Source organism: Saccostrea cucullata, unplaced genomic scaffold (assembly GCF_032062105.1).
Source record: "Saccostrea cucullata isolate Sc308-1 unplaced genomic scaffold, CSIRO_AGI_Scuc_v1 ctg4925, whole genome shotgun sequence".
Taxonomy (NCBI): Eukaryota; Metazoa; Mollusca; class Bivalvia; order Ostreida; family Ostreidae; genus Saccostrea; species Saccostrea cuccullata.
The window spans coordinates 6,890-28,657 of NW_026920346.1; the positions used below are offsets into that span (position 1 = coordinate 6,890).

The 21,768-nt window shown below is 32.8% G+C and overlaps 1 protein-coding gene and 1 long non-coding RNA gene across 3 annotated transcripts; both read left to right on the forward strand.

Annotated features, from left to right (window-relative positions):
* Positions 1 to 3,153: 3,153 nt before the first annotated feature.
* Positions 3,154 to 6,585, forward strand: LOC134247395 (uncharacterized). Its single transcript, XR_009987826.1, has 3 exons — positions 3,154 to 3,356; positions 5,562 to 5,636; positions 6,472 to 6,585. It is a non-coding gene; the product is annotated as an uncharacterized LOC134247395 (long non-coding RNA).
* Positions 6,586 to 10,774: 4,189 nt separating this feature from the next.
* LOC134247402 (uncharacterized) lies at positions 10,775 to 13,061 on the forward strand. Of its 2 annotated transcripts, none has more exons than XM_062729785.1 (2): positions 10,775 to 10,893; positions 11,418 to 13,061. In XM_062729785.1, the coding sequence occupies exon 2, from the start codon at positions 11,666 to 11,668 to the stop codon at positions 12,980 to 12,982; it is 1,317 nt and encodes a 438-aa protein (XP_062585769.1). In that variant the 5' UTR covers positions 10,775 to 10,893; positions 11,418 to 11,665; the 3' UTR covers positions 12,983 to 13,061. The 2 variants fall into 2 exon arrangements, with proteins under 2 accessions (XP_062585769.1, XP_062585763.1); XM_062729779.1 differs by lacking the exon at positions 10,775 to 10,893 and adding an exon at positions 11,055 to 11,085.
* The last annotated feature ends 8,707 nt before the right edge of the window (positions 13,062 to 21,768 follow it).

Genomic DNA, 21,768 nt, shown 5'->3' on the forward strand with positions numbered 1-21,768 from the left:
CCAAAAGTGAAACCCTGACAAAGACTGTCATGATCTCCAGCTGCGTATTTGTTTTCCATCAACGCCATCCTGCATATACTGCCCATGATGAATATTATCACAACTTCTCGCCAAACAAATCCGTGTCTCCATTGATATAAATGTGTTCAGTTTTAGTCGTTTAGTTTAACAAACAACAAAAATCAGAAATCACGCGCATTATGTGGGTATATGGGAATCTCTGTCCTTTAATTTACGAAAGAATGCCAGTTCAAAACACAACACAAAGTTAATCAAGTCCAATCATCAGAAAAATATACTCCACATGACTCCACCTGGGCACTGCAAAATCTGTACATGTGAATAACCCGCGCACGTCTATCACAAATTGTGGGCAACACCCTCGGTTAAGTAAACAAAAAATAATCTCAAACAGCACAAATCTTGCAAATTGTGACAATAATCAACAAAATGATGGAATAAGAAAGCACTTCTCTTGGCTGACTATAACGATCACAAAAAAAAAAATTGTTGGCTCTTCAAAATAGACGTGCTTCATGTTAGCGGTGGTGAGCGCGCGAGTGTGAATGACTCGCTGAGCTGACCACGTGACCTTACACAATCCCTCAGGCAAGGCGTGGATCTGAGAATTTTCACAATTTACCAACGTAAATGTTTCCGGAAACCTCCAAACAAATTATCGCATTAAATACATAAATACAATTATTATTCTAATAATTGTTGTTTGTTTTGTAGGGATTTGAATTTTTGATTGAAAGTGTTGAGTAGCAATGTATATCAAACATTTAGTGGTGATCATGGATTTGTTGGTCTCTCTATACCTCGAAAACAGCGAAAATTAAACCCCCTCTAAATTTTGTGATTGCACAGAATGTTTTTACAGTGTGTTTATTTTAGGATTTTATATTGTAGTAAACCTTATTACGGGTTTTATTCCGACATCAAGACTGATCGTGATTACAGATTGCTGACCGACAGACCCCATAGACATTGATGACAAACCCGAATCTCCAGCTGCCTCTGAAAATCCATTTAGTACTGTAAGTATCTTCTTTAAAAATGTCGTTGATTGCTTTATATTTCCAAATGTAAATTCGTTTTTCTCTGTAGTAACTCTTTCAAAATTAGTACATGTGTAGGAAGGTCTAATATGCTTGTAAATTCTGTGTGTCTGTCTTTGTGTGTGATGCTAAGGAAGCTTTATATAATATGCATGGATGTGTCGTGCGGTTGTCTTTGCGTTTATTATCAGTGGACGGGGTGTTTTGAAATTGACATGGGAGGGCTCTTGTAATTTAATTTATTAGTGTGTATTAATTTTAAAAAGTCTAAATTTAATTTTTTTCATAATGAAATGAAAATATAAGTAATCACAGTCTAGTAAATAGAGAATGCCAGGAACATCAACAATAATTTAAAATATGGGAAAATTATGCATAAGGGGCATAATTGGCTAACTCTGCTAAATAGACAGTGATTCCTTATGGTAGAATTCTTATCATTTTCTTGTAATTAAAATTGATGAAATTTTCACAGAATTAAGAAGGCAATATCACTAAACGATGGTATCAGTGAAATTAAATTTGACCATTTTATATTAGCGACAAGTTCAGTTCAAGGTCATTACTTTTATCCTAGAAATGAATAATAAAAAAAATACTATTGCCAATTATGCGATTCTTACTTGTATTGCAGAACATTAAATATTTTTCTGTTTGCATTGTAAGATACTTCCATAAAGGGTCTATAAGTTATATTACCAAATTACCAATATATATTTTAACTTAAAAGGATATTGGTTTATCCGAATTTTCTCTAATTTTCTTAAATTGTTAGGATACATTAGTTATTTTTGCATGCTTCCTATATTTGAATTTTCATATTTCACATATGGTAAAATGGTCACATGAAGATAAGAAAAACAAAATTGTGTACTTAGAGAGATAATTTAAAAATACTTTTTACGTATTTTTGGCTCAAATCTGTAACCAGATTAGAAGCTTATAAAAGCTAACATAGTTCTAGTTTGTTTGAACAATCTATTTATTTGATATATTTAACTAAAGTCCATAATCATCAATTAAACTTACATTTGAAAAGTTCCTGAAGTCTTTGACTGTGAAAAAATTATAACTTAATTCACTGTTCTATAATAAGTTTGAGAAGCAGAAAAGAATATAGTTTCTTACGCCACTGTCCCGTAAAAAATATAGTCCCTGCTAATTATCAAACACAGTTCACCAATTCTATCTAACGTTGTATAATTGTGATGAGGAAATAAAGATATTGTCTTTTAAATCTCTCAAACCTAGCTAACACTACTGGCTTTTAAAAACCATGTCTTTCTCTGTATCCTACAGCATTTTCACAGATCCACACAGATCCATACGGTATATCTACAGTTTGGTATAGTATGCCAGTTCTGTATATACAGTTAATCTCTGTACAGTAAATATATTATTGAAAGTCCAGGGAAAAATAGCCAATTTTAACACAAACTTGACAATTTGTAGTAATATCGAAAAATTTACATTATATACCCTCATTTTTGATGTTCTTTTCTGAATATTAAAAAAACGTTGACCTATCTGCTTAAATTCAGCAAAAGTTTAAGACTTTTAAATAATTTTCTTGCTTATTAAATTTTCAGTGCCGGAAAAATAACATTTTGTGGGTGCAGAAAGGTCAAATTATTCCTTATGCGAAGCAATTTGAAACTTTTTACTTCGTCACAATTTTAAAGTGTCGTTTTAAAAAAAAAACTTATTGTTCATTTTCCTTAATGCTTTATTTGGCTAATAATGTTAGGGGGCTAATGTCGACATTCAGTGCCAAAGGCCATATTAAATATACTGTAGCACCAAAAGAAGTATATTGACCACAATTTTTTGATTATATTTTTAATTTTAAAAGTTATGTGTGCAGAATCTAAGAATATACTTGACAAAAAAGTTTGAGACTTTAAATATAAGGGGTCAACCTCGTTAAATGTTTTTCAATATAAAATGCAAAAGACCAACTTTTCACGCTTCTGCGTTTTTTCTGTGTCCTTATTTTAAAAATTCCTGGTGTTCGTACCTGCAACTGACAACATCTGTCAAATTTAGGAAGTAGTACTTTTTATGATGCAACAATTCTAAAAGTGAATAAAGTTAGAAACCAAAGAGTGATCACATTCCCTTCTTACAACAGAAGTTCGTAATGCGGAAGTAGAAACTAGTTTTTGATATTTTATATTATAAAAATAAAAACATATATATTTTTAAAAGTTATAAAGTAGTTTTTATTAATAATGAGTCGAAGTTATCAAGATGAAGCTTACTGGCAGGAAAGAATAAGGAGTGAAATAATAGAACGTAAGTATTTCATGTGTGTGTACAGATTTTGCCAAAATTATTCTTTGTAAGAAATATACACGAATAATTCACATATCCACCTAAAGCAATTTCAAATATATTTCAGTTGTATTTTACGTATTTCTTTCCTGAATAACCCTAATACATATGTTTCAGAAAGTTTGCGAAACACATGTATATTGCAATTCATTGTTTGTAAAACTTTCGCAAAACACAGCATATGCAGGGCAGTGGAGTCTCTATAGTTTTTGCTTTGGATACATCAGAGAGAAAGACGAAGGATTTTGGGAGATGAAGGAAGCGTTTGTATCGATCATTGAAGGCACGTTACAATGTAATATCGATAAATATTAGTAAATCATATTTTGTTCGGTTTGTTTTAAACAGAGAAACGAAACGTAATTAATAACTTAAGAAATAGTTTTATGTTTTCTACTTTTTATTTAATACAAAAAAAAGATAATTGTAATTAATTGTGATTACTTTGGTTTTAGACTTTTACCATCATTCTTAATTTGATCATAATGTTGTTGTCATTTAGTTTGGAAGGGATGTCAAATACCTACATTATTACTCCAACAACTACTTGACCTTAAGGAGGAACAGGACCTTTTACTGAAAAAATTCCTGTAGTGAATTTTTTTCGTATTTTTTATACTACTAATTGAATATGTACTTAACATTCTAAAACGGTCCTGTCGTGGGATTTCTTGACTTGTTTTAAAAGATATCGCCCCACAAATACCGCCTTGTGTAGAGTTTGTACGGAGATTAGATACTTCGTGTTTACGGGCCCATAACGTAGTCCATAATGCGAATTTTTACGCACAAACGATAAATATGATAGATTACACTATATAATCAAATATTTCAGAATATTCATAGTGTTTGAATTATCTGAAAGCAATTGTTTTAATTTTTTATAGAATTTGGGTGGGATAATTTCTGCATTTTTCAAGGTAGCTTCAACGACAATCACCTCATTTGGAAAAAAATCTGTCAATAAATATTTCTAAATTTTCGATTGAATGCCAGTACTTCATCGTAATTATTTACTGCATAAATATCACAGGATGAAGCTTACCTCAATATTGCACAGGTCATCGTTGGATTAGACGTAAGCATGATAAAAACGCTTCACGTTCGTATTTTCCGAGTGCGGGAAATTAATTGTGACATCACACGAAAACTTAAACATTTGAAAGTATCTAAATAGAGATAATTTCTGCTACTAAACACGAAAAAATATTAATTTAAAAATCTGCTTCAGAAATTTTTCACGATACATTGACTGTGACCTGTTTATTATGAAATAAAACTGATCATGACGGGTGTGTGTACTTCATCTCGCTGTACTGAGAATTCAAACACTACGTCTATGACGTAACTGACGTCAGACTGTAGGGTAAAGAGAAACAAATGGGTGGATTGGGCAACTTCACAATATCTAAATGATGGGAAGATCTTTAAGATTTTATTAATAATAATTTCTAGAATTAAATGTTTAAAAAACAATTTTAGAACTTAGAATAAAATTACACAAGAACTGTTGATTTTAACAACGTTTTACATGTATATCATCACCGATTATGACGTAATATGTCCTTTTAGTCATGTGACATGTGTCCTGTCTCCCCTTAAAGCAAGTTTTAGGTTTGTTGAATTGTTGTTTTAGCTGTTTGATACAAATGAAGTATGTTTTTTTATAAAGTATAAAGGGAATGTTATAAAGGGAAAGTTATTTACATAAGATCATTAGATTGGTATTGATTTTGTTTCAAGTATGCTGCTTCTGAGAGAAAAAAAGAATCTTCATTACATCTGTACCAAGTATACCGCTAATTTGATTTGTTACATGTACGAATTAGATATATGTAGATAACGAACAATATTCAAGTTCATAGTCCATTAAACAATACAAAATAGGAGCAGAGCAAACAAAACATCAAAGGTGGAATAAGATGCAAAGGAGGAATGAGCATCTCCTGCCGACCGGTCAAACCCGCCTTCTGTTTCTTGTCATGATCGGGAAATAACGTAATGATCAGACGAAAATTCATTGTGTAAATAATGGCCTTACAATTATATACTTTTGGCTATTTTCTCAAATGCTAGGGACAATGCTTTATACAAATCTTGTTGATTGTTAGATTATATTTTTCAAGCATATATTTTACTTCTTAACTTCTAAAATCATTTTTGTAGATGACATTACTTGTGAAGGACCATCAACAATTATGGAGGGATTAACATTGTCAATTTCTGCCCTAGATGATGGAAGTAGGTACAAATATAGCAATTTAACTGTTACATGTTACATAAAGCTTAAACTGACATCGATTATGTTCAGTCATAAAGTTTTAAAAACATTTTCAACAAAATCGTTATCGATTCCGATATCATATCATGTCTTATTAGTAATGTGTAAACTTTGCTAGTTATTTTTACATAAAATGTCACAATTTTGATTTATTTTATTTAATTCACCAGTTTTTGCCAAGGCTAATAATTTTCAATTGGCTGTTCGAATTGTGTAACTTCTGCAAAATAGATATTCAAAATGAGGCGTCACGTCCTTTTTAAAAAAGACATCAATTTTTTATTATAATTTGATATCATACTTTACATATTTAGATTAGATCGATTGACCATTGTTGGACCATTTACCAACAGGGCTAGAGTGGTTTTCATTTCGAATGGCAGTACGAAGAAAATCAATCGTTTATGCGAAGATGGACATTCAACCGATATCTCTAGAAGAGAACAGGAAGTAAACTAAAGTTACATTAGATTTTTGAGGGTGTGAAAAAGGTCTTGTATTGCAAATTGAAATCTTTTTTCCGCAAAGACAATTCTAACATTTTAGATAAGTATTCCTTTTATGTGAAGTAGCATTTATATATTTTTCATATTTTCTAAGAAAGTGAATATCTTAAACCTCGCCAAGTGAATAGGAAATGCAAATCCAATTGTCTGTATTCCTGTTGGACAAGAGCCAAATGTTGTAAGTTAATTTTATATCACGTGAACTTGAAAGCAAGACACACACACAGCGAGAGAGAGAGAGAGAGAGAGAGAGAGAGAGAGAGTCAATTTTCCGTTCATTTATTTTCAGTGTTTACTTGGAGCAGTTGCATATTGGTCGAAGGACGGAAAACTCCTACATCACAAAGGAGTCAAGCAGTATGCAAGATATACTTTTAACATGGTATATATTTCTAAATGCATAAAGAGAATTTTTTTGATTTTTTATCTTTATTTAAGGAATGAATTTAATAGCGAAGCGGTTTATAAAAAAGCGTAAACTGTTCCAACCCAGTTTATACCGTATAAAATGGGTAGCTATTAAATTCATTGCTTATAATTTAATTTTCATTCATTTGATGCAAGAAAAAAAGATTGTTGTTCTAAAAAAATGACTTCAATTTGTACAAAAATTTGAATGTAACGTCAGGCGGATTGATACGTTTTTGACGTAAGTCATTGTGACGTAAGCAACCCATTTTATACGATATGAAGTAAATTTTTTATCCAATCAAAAACAGCGTTACAACCTGAATTAAATTATTTTGTTATGAAAAAATCATATTGATGTAAAACACTGTATTTTTTTAAACTATATTGTTCAAAATGATTTGTAGTTAGTTGCCGGAGAAATTATGGGACGAATTTCTCCGTCTGTATATACAATGGATGATATAAAGACAGCTGTCTTCGTTTGAAGAAAGCAACATGATTTCAAAGAAAAGGATGTGGTATTTATTTGATCGAGACTTTCTTGGATAGATATGAGTGTTGCTGTCTGTTGTTTAGAATTTAGCTATATGTACGTGTGAAAAGTAAGAGAGAGAGATAGAGAGAGAGAGATAGAGAGAGAGAGAGGATAAGATATGATATGATATGATGATTAGAAATACATGTATTTGTATACAAAAGTTACAAATAAATTTACATATGCGAAGAATATAAATGAAAATATTCAGGGTAGCTTATCATGTTGTTTTTCAATTTTTCAAAGAATTTAAACCAAAGTTTAACAGATCGCCCTTCCTATTTAGGAAGACGTGTTTGAAATTTCGAATAACAGACATGCTTATGATATGAATGTGTACTCTAATGAAGAATCAATGGAGGAGAGTGAGTACCGTGAGCGTGATAGTCGACTTCCGCCTCCAGGAACACGTGTTTGAAGAGGAGCAAATTGGCATTATAATGATCAGGACTCAAACGGTCCGGGAATCATAATTGGGCATTGGACTCGGGGTTTGAAAACACTATGTTCCTGGTAAAAATTATTTTGAAAAAAAAAATCATCGAGTATTTCATGAAAAATAAAATGATTTCTTTCGGATTTGGATAGATGCCTTGGTTTATGTTGAATGGGATACCGGAATGAATTTTCCATATGAATATGACACTGAAAATGTCGATTTCAGAGATATCGTCATCACTGATGAACCTTGGTTATTGCAAAGGGAAAACATCGGAGTTGGATGTCTTGTTCAGAGAGGTCATTTTTGTTTAGAGCGACACATCATTGATGGACAGTCTAAGGTTTTTTGTGTGATGCATGGTTATTGATCTCGTGACCTTTAAGCAAGACCTTTGATCTACTTCGCAAAATAGTTATTAGTGCATATAAATGGATGTACTTTGTAACAGCTTCAGTGTACTTAACAAGCTGAAGATGAAATACTTTGAAAATACATTGCCTGATCAGGAAATATATTCCCAAATAGATCACTGTAGACTGTGCATTACAATTTTAGTTTACACCTTGAAAACTTTTTTCGAGGATATTAATAAAATAATATATTACCTGTATTACCTTTATATCCAATCCAATGGTCTATGTAAAATTTGTCTTTTTAATCATGCATGGTTTAAAAGACAAATTTTACATAGACCTCCTTGATTCTATACACCGTCCCAATATTTCAAGGACCGCCATCTTGGTTTTTCCATTTCCAATCAGGACCTAAAATAAATGATACTAATAAAATTTGTCTTAGCATTTTAAATAATTATGATTTAAGACTTCGAACGTTGACTAAACAGGATACTGGAAACTAGTGTTAAAGAAATTAGTATTAACATATATTGAGATTCTGATGGAATCAAGCAATCAAACAGAAAGTAGCTAAATAATTAAAAACATTGAAATCATGATTTTTCTCTTATTTTTATTATATTTAACTTGAAGGTACGATGAAAAAATGGAAATAAAAGCAATTACAGATTTGGTTTTGATGACAAAACAGATTTTGTCGTTTGGAAAATAATATATTCTTGTAATGTTAGTATTTCCCAAACGTTAAAAGGCTGAATTCATGACAAAAATATTATAGATTATTTCATTTAACTGAATGTTCTTATTTCTATCTTTATTTAATTTTTTCAGTGATCCATTTGACGAAAGCATTTCCCATTGCATTAATTAAATAGCCCGTATATCAAACAGATTTCCCAGTTAAACCACGGACTCCATGTTTTACTGACACACAGTATCTTCTGGGGGGAAGAGTACCAATTAATTTCTCTTAGAACTCTATACAAACCTTATGCTCCCTCAGTAATTTACTTATTCCCTTTCAAAAAAATCTCATATCATTTGAAAGTTCATTTGAAGCACTTATTAAAAATACGGAAAAATATATACCGTGCCAGCGCGTTTGTAGGTCAAATTTGCAGTTATTTGCAACTTACAGCGATCGGCAGTAAATAACACCCTACCAAAAATATCAATCCCCACTCCTACAATCTCCCCTGGTATTTCTATATTTTCTGTAATATTCCTTCATTCCATCATTTATATCAAATATTAATATTTTTACTTTAAAATGAAAATATTTACATACCTGATCATGAATTCAGCGAATCGGGTAAAGCCTCCCATTTATTACTCTGCTTCATTTTGTTGAACCAGGAAATGATGTAAACTTCCGGTGATTTGGTACTCTTTTTCGGTAACTAAGGTACTGTCCATATTGTGTATCTGCATCATTTTGTGAGCCCTAGCAGATTCCATTAAAAAAAGTGTTATCCTGTCTTCCTTCTGGTTTTCGTTTTGAGAAAATTGAAAGATCACGTTGTCAGCATATTCGAGATTATCCTGCAGTTTCCACTGAAATAAATAGACCCCTCCTAGTGATCCCAGGGTCCGTGTTTACTCTGCTCCTGTTTTGTATTGTTTTATGGACTTTGAGATTGAATACTGTTCGTTACCTCCATATCCTTCTTGCATAATGTTACAACTACTTAAGACATAAGGTACATAAGGTCATAAACCGATCCATTTCGGAGATAAAAGCAGTTACATGTTGTATCAAGTTACAGGACCTAGAGGCAGGTTTCCTCTCTAGTCTTATAACCTAAAAAAAATCAATGAGACACAATTTTATCTGTTGTCACCTTAGAAGCTGATTTCTTTAACTCTGTACACAAAAACATAGCGTTTAAAACAACACACATGATAGTTGTAGGATCATCTGAAGAAGAAGAAGACAGGGGTACTGAAAGGTACCTTAATTACTATCACTCTTCCTCTTTCTTCTTGTCGTTGACTCGGTCATGTAGTTTACAATTACTAAAGGGGACGTCACTTCACAATTTTTGCGGTGTACATCAAATTGGATAAATTTTTCGTATTTTACTTTTTTTTAATTAGAAACAAGACTGCAGAATCAATTAGAGTTATTATGTAAATCACTCAAATTAAAAACTTCAAAATTTTATTTGCAAAAATCAGAATAATGAAATTTGAACAAAATAAATCACAAAACTCATATAAATGCTGCTTACTGTGTACATTTTTTTTGTTTCTATATGAAAAAAAAAATTATCCAAAGTTTTATACATGTTTAAGAATAAAAGCACTTGCAGTAGCCTTCAACTCGACTTTTAGAAATATCACAAACGTATTATCAATTATCAAAGTTCATTTCCATTGATTTCTTATGTCGAGACGATATATCCCAGTGAGCTTGGAATTAAACATAATACAATGTCTGACACATCTGTTCCATACTGGTATTTAGATATTTTACTTGAAAAAGAATTTAATGAATACCTTACTGCTAATGTTTATCTTAAAAATGATGACTTTAACTATTCAATCGTCATCTACGTTTACTTATGCAGCAATATAATTATATCTTCATTACCTGGACACGGGATTTATATCTCTCAGTTGATTCGATACGCAAGAGCATGCTCAATGTATGAGAATACTAAACCAGGGCAAATTATTTACAAATAAGTTGATAAAAGATAAAAGAGTATTAGCAGTCTCGTTTAAAGTCATCATTGCAAAAGTTCTATGGTCGATACAATGGTATTCCCAGCTAATACATTTTATCATTGAGTCAAATGCCGACTGACGTTTTTTATACTTATTGTTAGATCATTTTTCATACTCTGAATTGTCGAGGATTTTTTTTAATTTCCTGATCATAATAATGAGCACACGGCGGGTGAGACCGGTTGGCAGGGGATGATCACGTCTCCATGGCCTGCTCTGCATTTGAGAATGATAAAGGTTTGTTATCTTATTTGGGATTTATCTGATGAAAATAATCTCAGTGTCCCTCAAAGTCCTACATGTGTATTGGACAGGCTCTTATAAATAGATAAAAAAAATGATTACAGACATAATCGTCATATGAACATCAGAAAACAAACATTTAAATCACTGTACAAATACATACGGGCTTCACCAGTACAATAACAGGTAGGACCAAAGGACGTTATAAACTATGTGAAACACCACTAAATATAAGAACTACTGTAAAGGTATTAATTTACCAAAATTAAATTACAGCTTTTAGTTTGATTTTTTAGGGTTTTATTTTTTTGCTTTTTTTATTTGAAGATTATATTTTTCATTTATGATGGCGTTGGTGAAGTATCTATTTTGATTTAAAAGTTTGACAACTTATGTCTTTACAATTGCTTTTAGCAGATAAACGTAAAAAAGTAAACTGTCTACATTAAACATGTCTCTCTGAGCTGTTTTACTGATATGTGATGAATTACTTAAAGATTCTTTTTCTTTTAAATAAGCAAAAAGCCATGGATCCACAAACTAGTGCCCAAGAAATTCTGCAATGTGTAAATTGTAGTTCCTTTGAGGTAAAGGTTCTCTGTGCGCTTTGTGATGTTAACCTCTGTAGAACATGCATTGGGACACATGTCTTATCAGATGTCACCCGGTGTCATACGTTCGTGGGTTTTTATTTACGAAGTGAAGCTACCATTTTCCCTCGTTGTCCTTCCCACCAAAAGAAAACTTGTGAACTTCACTGCAAGAAATGCAACCTTCCAGTTTGTATAGATGCACAATTTCAGAAAAACACGAGAATCATACATTTTTAAATATTTTTGATATTTTTAAGAAAAAACAATCACGATTTAAATCGGACTTGGAAAAACTGAAGAAGGTTTTTGCTGAAAAGTATAAAATTCTTCTATCTGACGTAGAAAAACAAGAGTCTGAACTTGAGGCGGATTTTAAGAATCTTAAAACAGATATTTCTAATCAAAAAAAGAAGTGGTACATTGCCATCGAAAGACACTTCAATAACCTGAATTCTGAAATAGCAAAACTGGAAAACAAACACAGAGATGAAATGAAAAGATGCAAGGCCAAAATAAATCAGAATATTCAAAAAGTGGAACAAAATATGGAACAAATAAATGGCATCCTTAAATCAAATAATATTTCTAAATCCCTAAAATTTCAAACAGACTTTGAAATGGAGATCATTCCTCAAGTAGAAATACGTTTACCAACCTTTTCCCCGCTTCGAGTTCCAGAGGAGCTAGTTTCTATGTGGATTGGGTCGCTAAGATTTGATGCGGATAAAATAACACCAAGAAATATCAAACAGATTCTTCCACAACCTGGTATCATCGCCAGCGTAGGCACACAATATACCTCTAATCTTTATAACGTAGTAGGCTATACTGACAGACAAATCTGGACAAGCGGAGATGACTGCTCTATAAAAGTATTTCATTCTGATCAGAAAGCACTTTTGAAGACATTCAGCACATTGTCCGGTCATCGTCCAGAAAGCATAGCAATTATAAGTACTGGACATTTAGTTTATACTTATTATCATGAAAGATCTGTAAATATCCTAAAAGATGAAGAAAATTACCATGTAATCAGACTAGAAAACTGGATACCTCATGGAGTCTGCAAAACCTCCTCTGGTCGTTTCCTTGTAATAATGATCAGCAATGACTATAAACAATCAAAAGTTGTCCGTTTCGTAGGTTTCAGAGAGAAACAAACCATTTTTGCTTATAGGGGTATCCCTCTTTTTTCATCAGGAGATTTTTACAGATACATAACTGAGAACAGGAATCTGGATATCTGCGTATCAGACCATGGGGCTGGAGCAGTAGTGGTTGTCAATCAGGCCAGGGAACTAAGATTTAGGTACACCGGCCTTACTCCTGATCCAAAGAACAAACCATTTGATCCACGAGGAATCACCACAGACAGTCAGAGTCACATCCTTATAGCTGACATTGAAAATCATTGTGTTCACGTTATCGACCAGAATGGACAATTTCTCCGTTATGTAGAGTGTGGCCTGGGTTTTCCGTGGGGACTATGAACTGACGAAAATGATTTGCTACTTGTTGCTCAATATAGAAAAAGAAAAATTGATATTATCAGTTATATGCAGTGAAAGACATGAGATTTTATTGAAAGTCAAGGCGTAAACATCACAGAATACGTATATAAAACATTATTGTGTTCGTCTCATAATGTGTGATTTTCTTTCAGAAACATTCTCTGGGTATTCGACTAAAACTATGCAATCGCTAGTTTAATCAACTCCAAAATGCCAAACTATAAATCTGGGATATTTTTAAATGTACTTATAGTACTCAACATGTTATCTTTTTATGTCTCTTTGCAGATAATCACCAAGTATTGTACAAAATACTACATTCAAATATTGTTTGATAACATCAGTCAAAACACATACATACCCATTCTGCTATTTCACTTTAAGACCTTATTGGAAATTACTCAATATTATGTGAACAGATTTCTCATAGTGTTCTCCATTTAATATAACTTGGACACGACGAAAGAATATCTGTCATATTGACTATAGATCATAATGGCGTGTCACTGATTTTAAAATAAAACTGCTATACAATGAAATATACACACCTTTCGTCCGCTCTATTTTCAGCTGAATATTGTTGCGATCAACGTGGTCTGTCCCTAATGCATGTTCCTCCCAAACACTTTCAATTTTGCGTGCAAGGAGCTCGTCTCTGTATATGAATTGTGAATATTTTCTCATTGGTTTGAACATTGTTCTTGATAAATATTTATTCAAATACAGTAAACATACATATTTATTTCATAATACTTATGAGGTATGTTTTCAAAAAACATAATACCCATACTTCCTGAATTTTTCATTCATTTTGGCCTGATGCTCCATTAGTATCCTCGGTACATCCCTGCACTCCCCTGAGGCATGTAGCCAGTTACATGGAGATAACAACACCTGATTTTGAAGTGTACTATTTCTTTCCGGAACAATGTGTATGCTGTCTGTAAAACACTAGCAGTACACTTAACTCTTTACAACTTACCGAACTGTTATGCAACATACACTTAATGATCACGTCATAGAAATAGAAATTTACCATTTCCCCGCAAGCACCTTTTAGCGTGGTACACGTTTCTCTAAAGTTTAGCGTAAATAATATGACGTACGTAATATTTTGATACAAACAAAACTTTTCTTATTTTATGAGATATTTGCAAGTATAAAATAGAAGAAAATTGACAATAAATTTAAAATTAAATGAACTTTTTAAAGTGCGTGAAAATGCGTGATTGCGAGGAAACGGTATATGCGTGATTTTGCGTTAGAAAAAGGAAATGGTATATGTGTTAAAATGCGTTACTGCGGGGAAGGAGGTAAAACCCCAGTCACATTTCCAAAAACGACCAACGGTCGATGGGTTTTGAAGCAAAAATGGGGTTCTTCGGGTGACAGTCGTCAGTTCATCGGCCGTTGTCCTGGCCGATTTTGACCTCTTTTTTTGTCGGCCGACCAATTTTGTGTCCATCGGTGCAAGTTATAATTTTTTCTGCGTCGGTGGCCGATTTCTTCAATTGAAGCAATCCGTCGACCAACCTTCGATCATCGTCTGACCATCGGCGGTCAGTTTAAGTATAAGTCACATTATCCAACGATGGGGTATACGATGAGAAACCGATGCGTTTTTTGATGAAAATGGCGTGGTTGCCGGCCGGGCACCATTAGTGATCGGACGGTGACTGAGTCGTTTTTGCGAATCGGTGGGGTCATCGGTAGGAAATAATTCGTAGTTAAAATTCAGCGATGTCTCTACCGATGCCTCACATCGCTCCTCATCGGCAACCCATCATTAACAAATCTTTCAAGGATCGGCCGATGTATGACCGAGCATCGTCCAATATACGTTGAATCTGAGGTCATCGGGGAGTTAAGTTGTGTTCAACAGATAACGACCGATCATCGGTCGATGTTCGACCAAACATTGGCCCGTAGTCGACCGATGTACGACCGATGTTCACCAATGTATGAGCGATGTAATATACATCGACCGATTATCCTGGAACATCGTTTTATGATTAGCAATGTATCGCTGGGCCTTCGTAAGTCCGGCCGGCAACCACGCCATTTTTCTCATAAAACGCATTGGTTGCCCATCGTATGCACATCGCTGGATAATGTGACTGATACGTTAAGGACTACTAGGCCGATGTGGACCGATGTTGGGGCATCGTTAACACCACGGAATACTACCGATTACCACCGGTCTACGGCTACCGGCCGGGAAATGTGACCTAGGCATTATCAAGTCGGTTGTCCTTCGTTCGACAATAAGGGTGTTTAAAATTTAGACCGACGGTTAAAATCAAACTTTAGTTCAGAGCTCGATGATAGGCGACGATTGGCCGACTTGTGAATATTTAACCTATTAAGGATACATAACACAAACAAAATTTTGATGCATGAATTGATACATATATCTTGAACGGAAATTACATAGATAATTAATCCGTAAGAAATAAAGAAATCTGAATTATTCTTTGCTGCTTAGATATGCACCATTTGTCGTTTTTATGCAGTTCCATACACAAATTTGCACACATTTTGAACTTTGAGTCACAATTTTATAAGATTCTGAAGCTTTGCCTTGCGAACATTTCTCACGTTACCTATCTGAATATAGATGTATGAAAAAATATTGCTGATTTCTCAAGAAAAAAAATATGTATCCAAGTCATCGGTGTCCCTAGAAATTAATGTGACTGCTCCGTGTCGCCCGATACTGTGTCGGCCGATCATGTTCTTTCAGCCAACAAGACCAAAAAAATTTAGTCGCCCGACCAACGGCTTAAATGTGACCTAGGCATTAAAATCATACTGGACTCTCCATTTTCTCTGCAGGATTTGAACGTAATTTATGAAACAATGATTTGCAATTATGGAGAAGATGAAATGGATTACATTCAGAAATTTTATTGGAACATTTTTATTTAAAATTTAGATGAAGGAGACCTGCACATCAATCTGCATTTATAAATCTTAAAATAATAATGAATATACTATATAGTATATGAAAATATATAGGTAATAAAGCTGCTCCAAAGCCCTGACCTTACATACCCCCATATTTCTATCCCCGGATAATCCATAGAGAAATGAATTTATCAGAGCACGCCAAAATATTTGGTTGCACTTCTGTTACTTACTTGGATATTTTACTCGAAAAAGACATTAATGGTAATCTAACAACCAAGCTATATGATAACGTGATGACTTTAACTTTTCTATCGTCAACTTCCCTTACTTATGCAGCAATATACCTTCATCACCTGCATACGGAGTATATATGTTACAGTAAATATGTGTAAACAGGAATTTCACGTATTTCCTGAATTTTAGGAAATACATGAAATTACTATTCTGCTTAGGGAATACACGTATTTACTAATTTCAGTTAGGAAATACACGTGATTACTGAACTTTTCAATACTTTTTACATATATTTACTGACTGCGTTTTCGTGGGATAATTTAGAATTTGAATCATAAAATATGAATAGATGAACAGTATAATCAATGTTCATATCAATGAGCATACCATATGTGAATAAATAATATTTGAAATAAACTTTTATTTATGTATAAATTTTGAAAATGTATTATTTGTAAATATTAACTTAAAATATAATTATACTCTGCTTTCATTTTTACTGGAATGTGTTTTCTATATCACAACATACTTTAACTAACTTTCAATTATTTTTATATATTTTTATCTAAAGAACTAAAATCGCTTACTGGCATTTCTTATTTTATTAGCTATTCATACACTGCTACAGTTTTTGACAGTAAATTTAACACCCTGAAGCATCGTATTTACAAATAAAACAATTTTTATGCTGTCTCCTCAAAAATGCAATAAACCACCACCCCCTCCCTTTGTAAAATACACATAATGTAACGAAATTAAAGTATATATATATATATATATATATATATATATATATATATATATATATATATATATATATATATATATATATATATATATATATATATATATATATATATATATATATATATATATATATATATATATATATATATATATATATATATATATATATATATAAATATATCTCAATTGATTCTATACGCAAGAGTATGCTCTACGTATAAATAGCTTCTCAAATAAGATAAATTATTGACAAAGAAGTTGACGAAACAAGAATAACAGCAGTCTCGTTTAAAGTCTTCATTTTGTAAGTTCTATGGTCGATACAATGACCTTGTCAGCAAATACAGTTTATCATTGAGTCAAATGCTGACTGACGTTTTTCATTCCGATTGTTAGTCCATTATTTTTACACTGAATTGACGAGGATGTTTCCGTTATTTCCAGATCATGACAACGAGCACACGGCGGGTGTGTCCGGTCGGCAGGGGATGGTCATTCCTCCATGGGACCTGATCCCACCTCTGATGTTTCGGGGGTCCGTGTTTGCTCTGCCTTTATTTTGTATTGTTTTATGGACTTTGAGATTGAATACTGTTCGTTATCTCCATATCCTTCTTGCATAAAGAGGAGAAATGACGTTTCTTCCCCCATTGACTTATTTTGTATACCCTGCAAAGGGAAACAACTTTTGCAAATTGTTGACTGGACTATCCCAACCTGTTTAAGGTATTCAATCCCCAAGAGGAACAAATTCAATGAAATTTAATACTTAACATATATGTAGGCATTGAATACTCAATTTATTTAGACATGCTTCCCATTTATTACTATTAGTATGTATTGTAGGATGTTTCCTAATTTATGACCTTGAGTGTAAGTAAAATTTATCTCCCCTTTTTCATTAATAAAATAAAAAAAATTAAAAATCTTAAGTTTGTAAAAATATTGTTTTCAATTGTCATTCTATTTTTAATATTTCATTGCATCTTTCCACCGCAGGATTTATTGATATTCAAATTATATGAATTTTAATTTTGAAAAAACGCTTTTCCCCATAACGTACGAGTACCCATTATTGCCGATTTTCGTTTTTACGTTTAAAAATCTGTCAAACGGTAGTTATTTGTAATTTTTTCGCATGATTCACGAATTACACAATTTTTGTTTAAAACCACCAATCCTATTGGAGATAGAAAAGGTTTTTTTTAGAATTTATAAACTCACCAGTATTTTTCAAGTCTTGGAAAACACACACAAAAGCAGTCGTGCGACAGGACATGCCATAGAATTTTCGACTAGATTTCCACTTTCCTGACAGAACCAGTCATGTTTTTGTGAAAATCGAATGAATATTTTCCTGCATGCAATGATACTAAATGAAATTATCCAAGATAATATTTCTACTTGCAGTATTTCACGAAAATTACAAGGAGTCTGCTATGCGACGCCATTTTGTTTTAACCGATAGCGGATCAAAATCCACCACATGCACCTGTTCTTAATAAATCTACATTTTTGTATGGATACGATGTATACCAGTGAAATGCATGATTTTTTAATGCAATTGTTAACTTTACAGCTATTCTACAAGTCTCACAGACAAAAAGACCTGATTTTGCAAAATTACCCCCAAATTTTGATCTCAATTTTCATTTGTTAAATTTAGATGCAATTCCTTCAGGTACAAAAGGAGCTATCAAAAGCGGGGGTTCTCGATATTTTGAACCTGATTTATCTAAAAAATAAAGCTTCCTAAAAATGCTGCATCTGAATGTTGCATAACACAAAAAGGAAAAAGGGCGACTGGAAGCAGGGGTACCGCAATCTACAATTGCAAGAGGTTTTAATGTTACACACAGACCATATCTAACCTATAAAACATAAACCATTAATATCGAACACCCAATGTTCGCAAAAATATAGTAGACTACGTATGACATCAGCAGCACAGCATCACTTCCGAGGATTACGTAAATTGCATGAATGTAATGCAAGGCCGTCATCTAAAACATAAGCTATCCCTGAACTGCACAAATCATCTAACAAGACCGTTTTCAGTTGACTAAGAATGATTGCAAGAGGAATTTACATGAGATTGTTCCGACCCCACAACACCCCAAATATCGACTTCAAAGATCTCAAATCAATTGAGTATGACCACAGCATCACTGCTGAACATTTTGGTTAACCTACTAGTCCAGAAAATTTATCTGAAAGCATCTTATAAGTTTAAGAGTGCTAATGCTTTGAAATGAATGTTAGACAGATAACTGCCTCCAGGACGTTAAAAAAGTTGGTGGTGGTAGTGTAATGATATGGAAAAAGGTATTATAAGAAAATAAGATTGTTTTTTTCGAATTCAATGAACTTTGATGGAAAAAGGTACTCTAACCATGTTCTACCTACACATACCCATTCAATTTTGCAGCATCCTAATGCCGTATTGCAATCGCACAATGCACAGACACATATGGCTCGTCTGAAACATCTATTCTTGCAAAGAAAAAACAACCTGTTTCAGTCAAAGTCATCTAAATCGCTAGATTTAATCCAAATTAAACAGCATTGGACATAATGGATTGACATGATTTGCCAAAGACAATCGCATCCCCAGACTTTGCAACAGCTGACCAAAGTTCTACATTTGGAGTGGGAGAGTATTCCTATACAGTTTTTATTACACACATTTGCTTCCATTAGATGCCGTTTGTGGCTATCACTTGTGTCTGCGGGGGGCATACCAGATATTGATCTTTAATGGTCTTAAACTGACTACAGATTAAAAATTGGTGAGTAATTATGACATTTAGAATTAGTATTCCTTTTGCTTACCTTTTGCATTTCTGTTTTATCAATGCACCATTTTACTGAATAATCTTTATTTTCAATGTGTCACTAAAATTCTACTATGCGTTTCTTTTTTTGAAGAGTATATTATTATTTTTTATTTAAAAAATATTTATAAACAGCCACACAGCATCGTTTTTGAAAGTAGGGGGGGGGGGGGGGCAGCCAGAGAATTTTTTTTTACTTACCGAAAAAGTTAATATGCAAAAAAAAAGGAGTGAAAAGAAATTTTGCCCAAAGTTGAAAATCCTATTTCGCAAGGGGGGAGGATTAAAGGCCAATTTTTTTTAATGTTTGGGGGTAACCAACCTTTCAATAAATATTTCCTATAGTATATGTATTGTTGTGGAAAAAAGGGGGGCAGGCCCCCCCTGACCCCTCCCTACTGTTGCTACATGCCTGATAAATTGGAATATGAGAAAAAATACACAAGTTCTGGATGACATGAGAGTACATACATTCTGGATTCATCCTTGGAAAAACAATATACTCACTTAATAACTTGCTCTTATTGGTTTTTTTTTTCTTCAATAGATCACACAAAATAAATATTATGAAAAATTATATTCTATTGAGGATTAGGTGCCAGCTACTTTCCTTCAATGACCCTTTTTACAATCACCCAAAGCCATTTTATAGCTTCAAAAATTGGAAAATGAAACCCTTGGGCTGCAGGGTCCAAAGCCTCTATTCATACCTTATAATTCTTTCAAAAAAATAATAACACGGTCACCCTCAGCTACTGACAAAAACATGGACTGTAGTATTTAACACTACTCTGCTTTTGACATACATGTCCAAGAACGAATTCGAGGTCGATATAGACAATATTATGTCGACATCGTATCGATATCGATCGTGATGAGCACAATTATATTGAAATACTTGGTACCATATATATGAGACTTTGTACTATGTCGATGTCGTCGATATCGACAATACCAAGACGATATCGTATCGATATCGATCCTTTTTAGAAGAATTTTTTTTCACATTGCGGTATAACATAATTTTACAAGGTCATAAGTGATAGCAAATTTTATTCATTATTAGCATAAATATGAAATAAAATTATGATAAGGAAAGGGTTAATGGTTTTATTATTTTGGATTACGCTAAGAGTAAGATGTTTGGTGAGGGTGAAAGTTGTTAAATGTGTTTTAACAATCAGGATTCAATATCGATACGATATCGTCGATATCAACGATATCGACAGTAGGGTAAATTTATTAATCAGAGAGTAAATATGCAAAAGCATTTCATGAACTAATTGTCATGGGATATGTTAATTTAAAATATATATGAAGATTTTGTATAAGGGTGAAGGTTGGTTATGTAATATGTCTTAACAATCATGATTCGATATCGATACGATATCGTCGATATCGATGATATCGATGGCACGTACAATCTTCGTAAAAGTAAAGTAATTAAACATAAAAACACATACAAAGTAACAGTGACGGTATTTATAAGGGGCTGGGCAAACACGATTCGATATCGAAGCGACATCGTCGATATCGACGATATCGACACTACAGGGGAAGTTTTATAAAAGACAGTTTTCAAGTAACACAATGTTATAAACAAAATACTAGAATTCTAGATGGAAACCATAATTCTTTAAGCAATCCTGATTCGATATCGACACGATATCTTGGATATTAACAGTAAAAAAAACTTTTCAAAACAAAAAGTATTGTAATAAGCACACAAAAATAGAGAAATATTATAGTAAACTATAAAAAAGTAATGTGTCGATATCGTAACTACATCGTGTCATGGACATAACTCGCTTTTGAAGGGGGAAATAAATTATTTACCACAACAAATCTTAAAATAAACACGCATTGCCAAATACATTGTATACTTCATAGATTATTAAGTTTAATTTCTGGAACATGATGGACAAACTTACACAATTTTCTTTTTTAAAAAAATGGAAGGCATTGGGAAAAAAAAAATACCACACCAAAAAATTAAATTTGCATTGCAATCCAATTTTTCTCAGTGGAATTAAAGGTTTT

Bases quoted from the DNA above. Each gene is read 5' to 3' on its own strand.
- LOC134247402 (XM_062729785.1), top strand. From the start codon at position 11,666: ATGCAACCTTCCAGTTTGTATAGATGCACAATTTCAGAAAAACACGAG.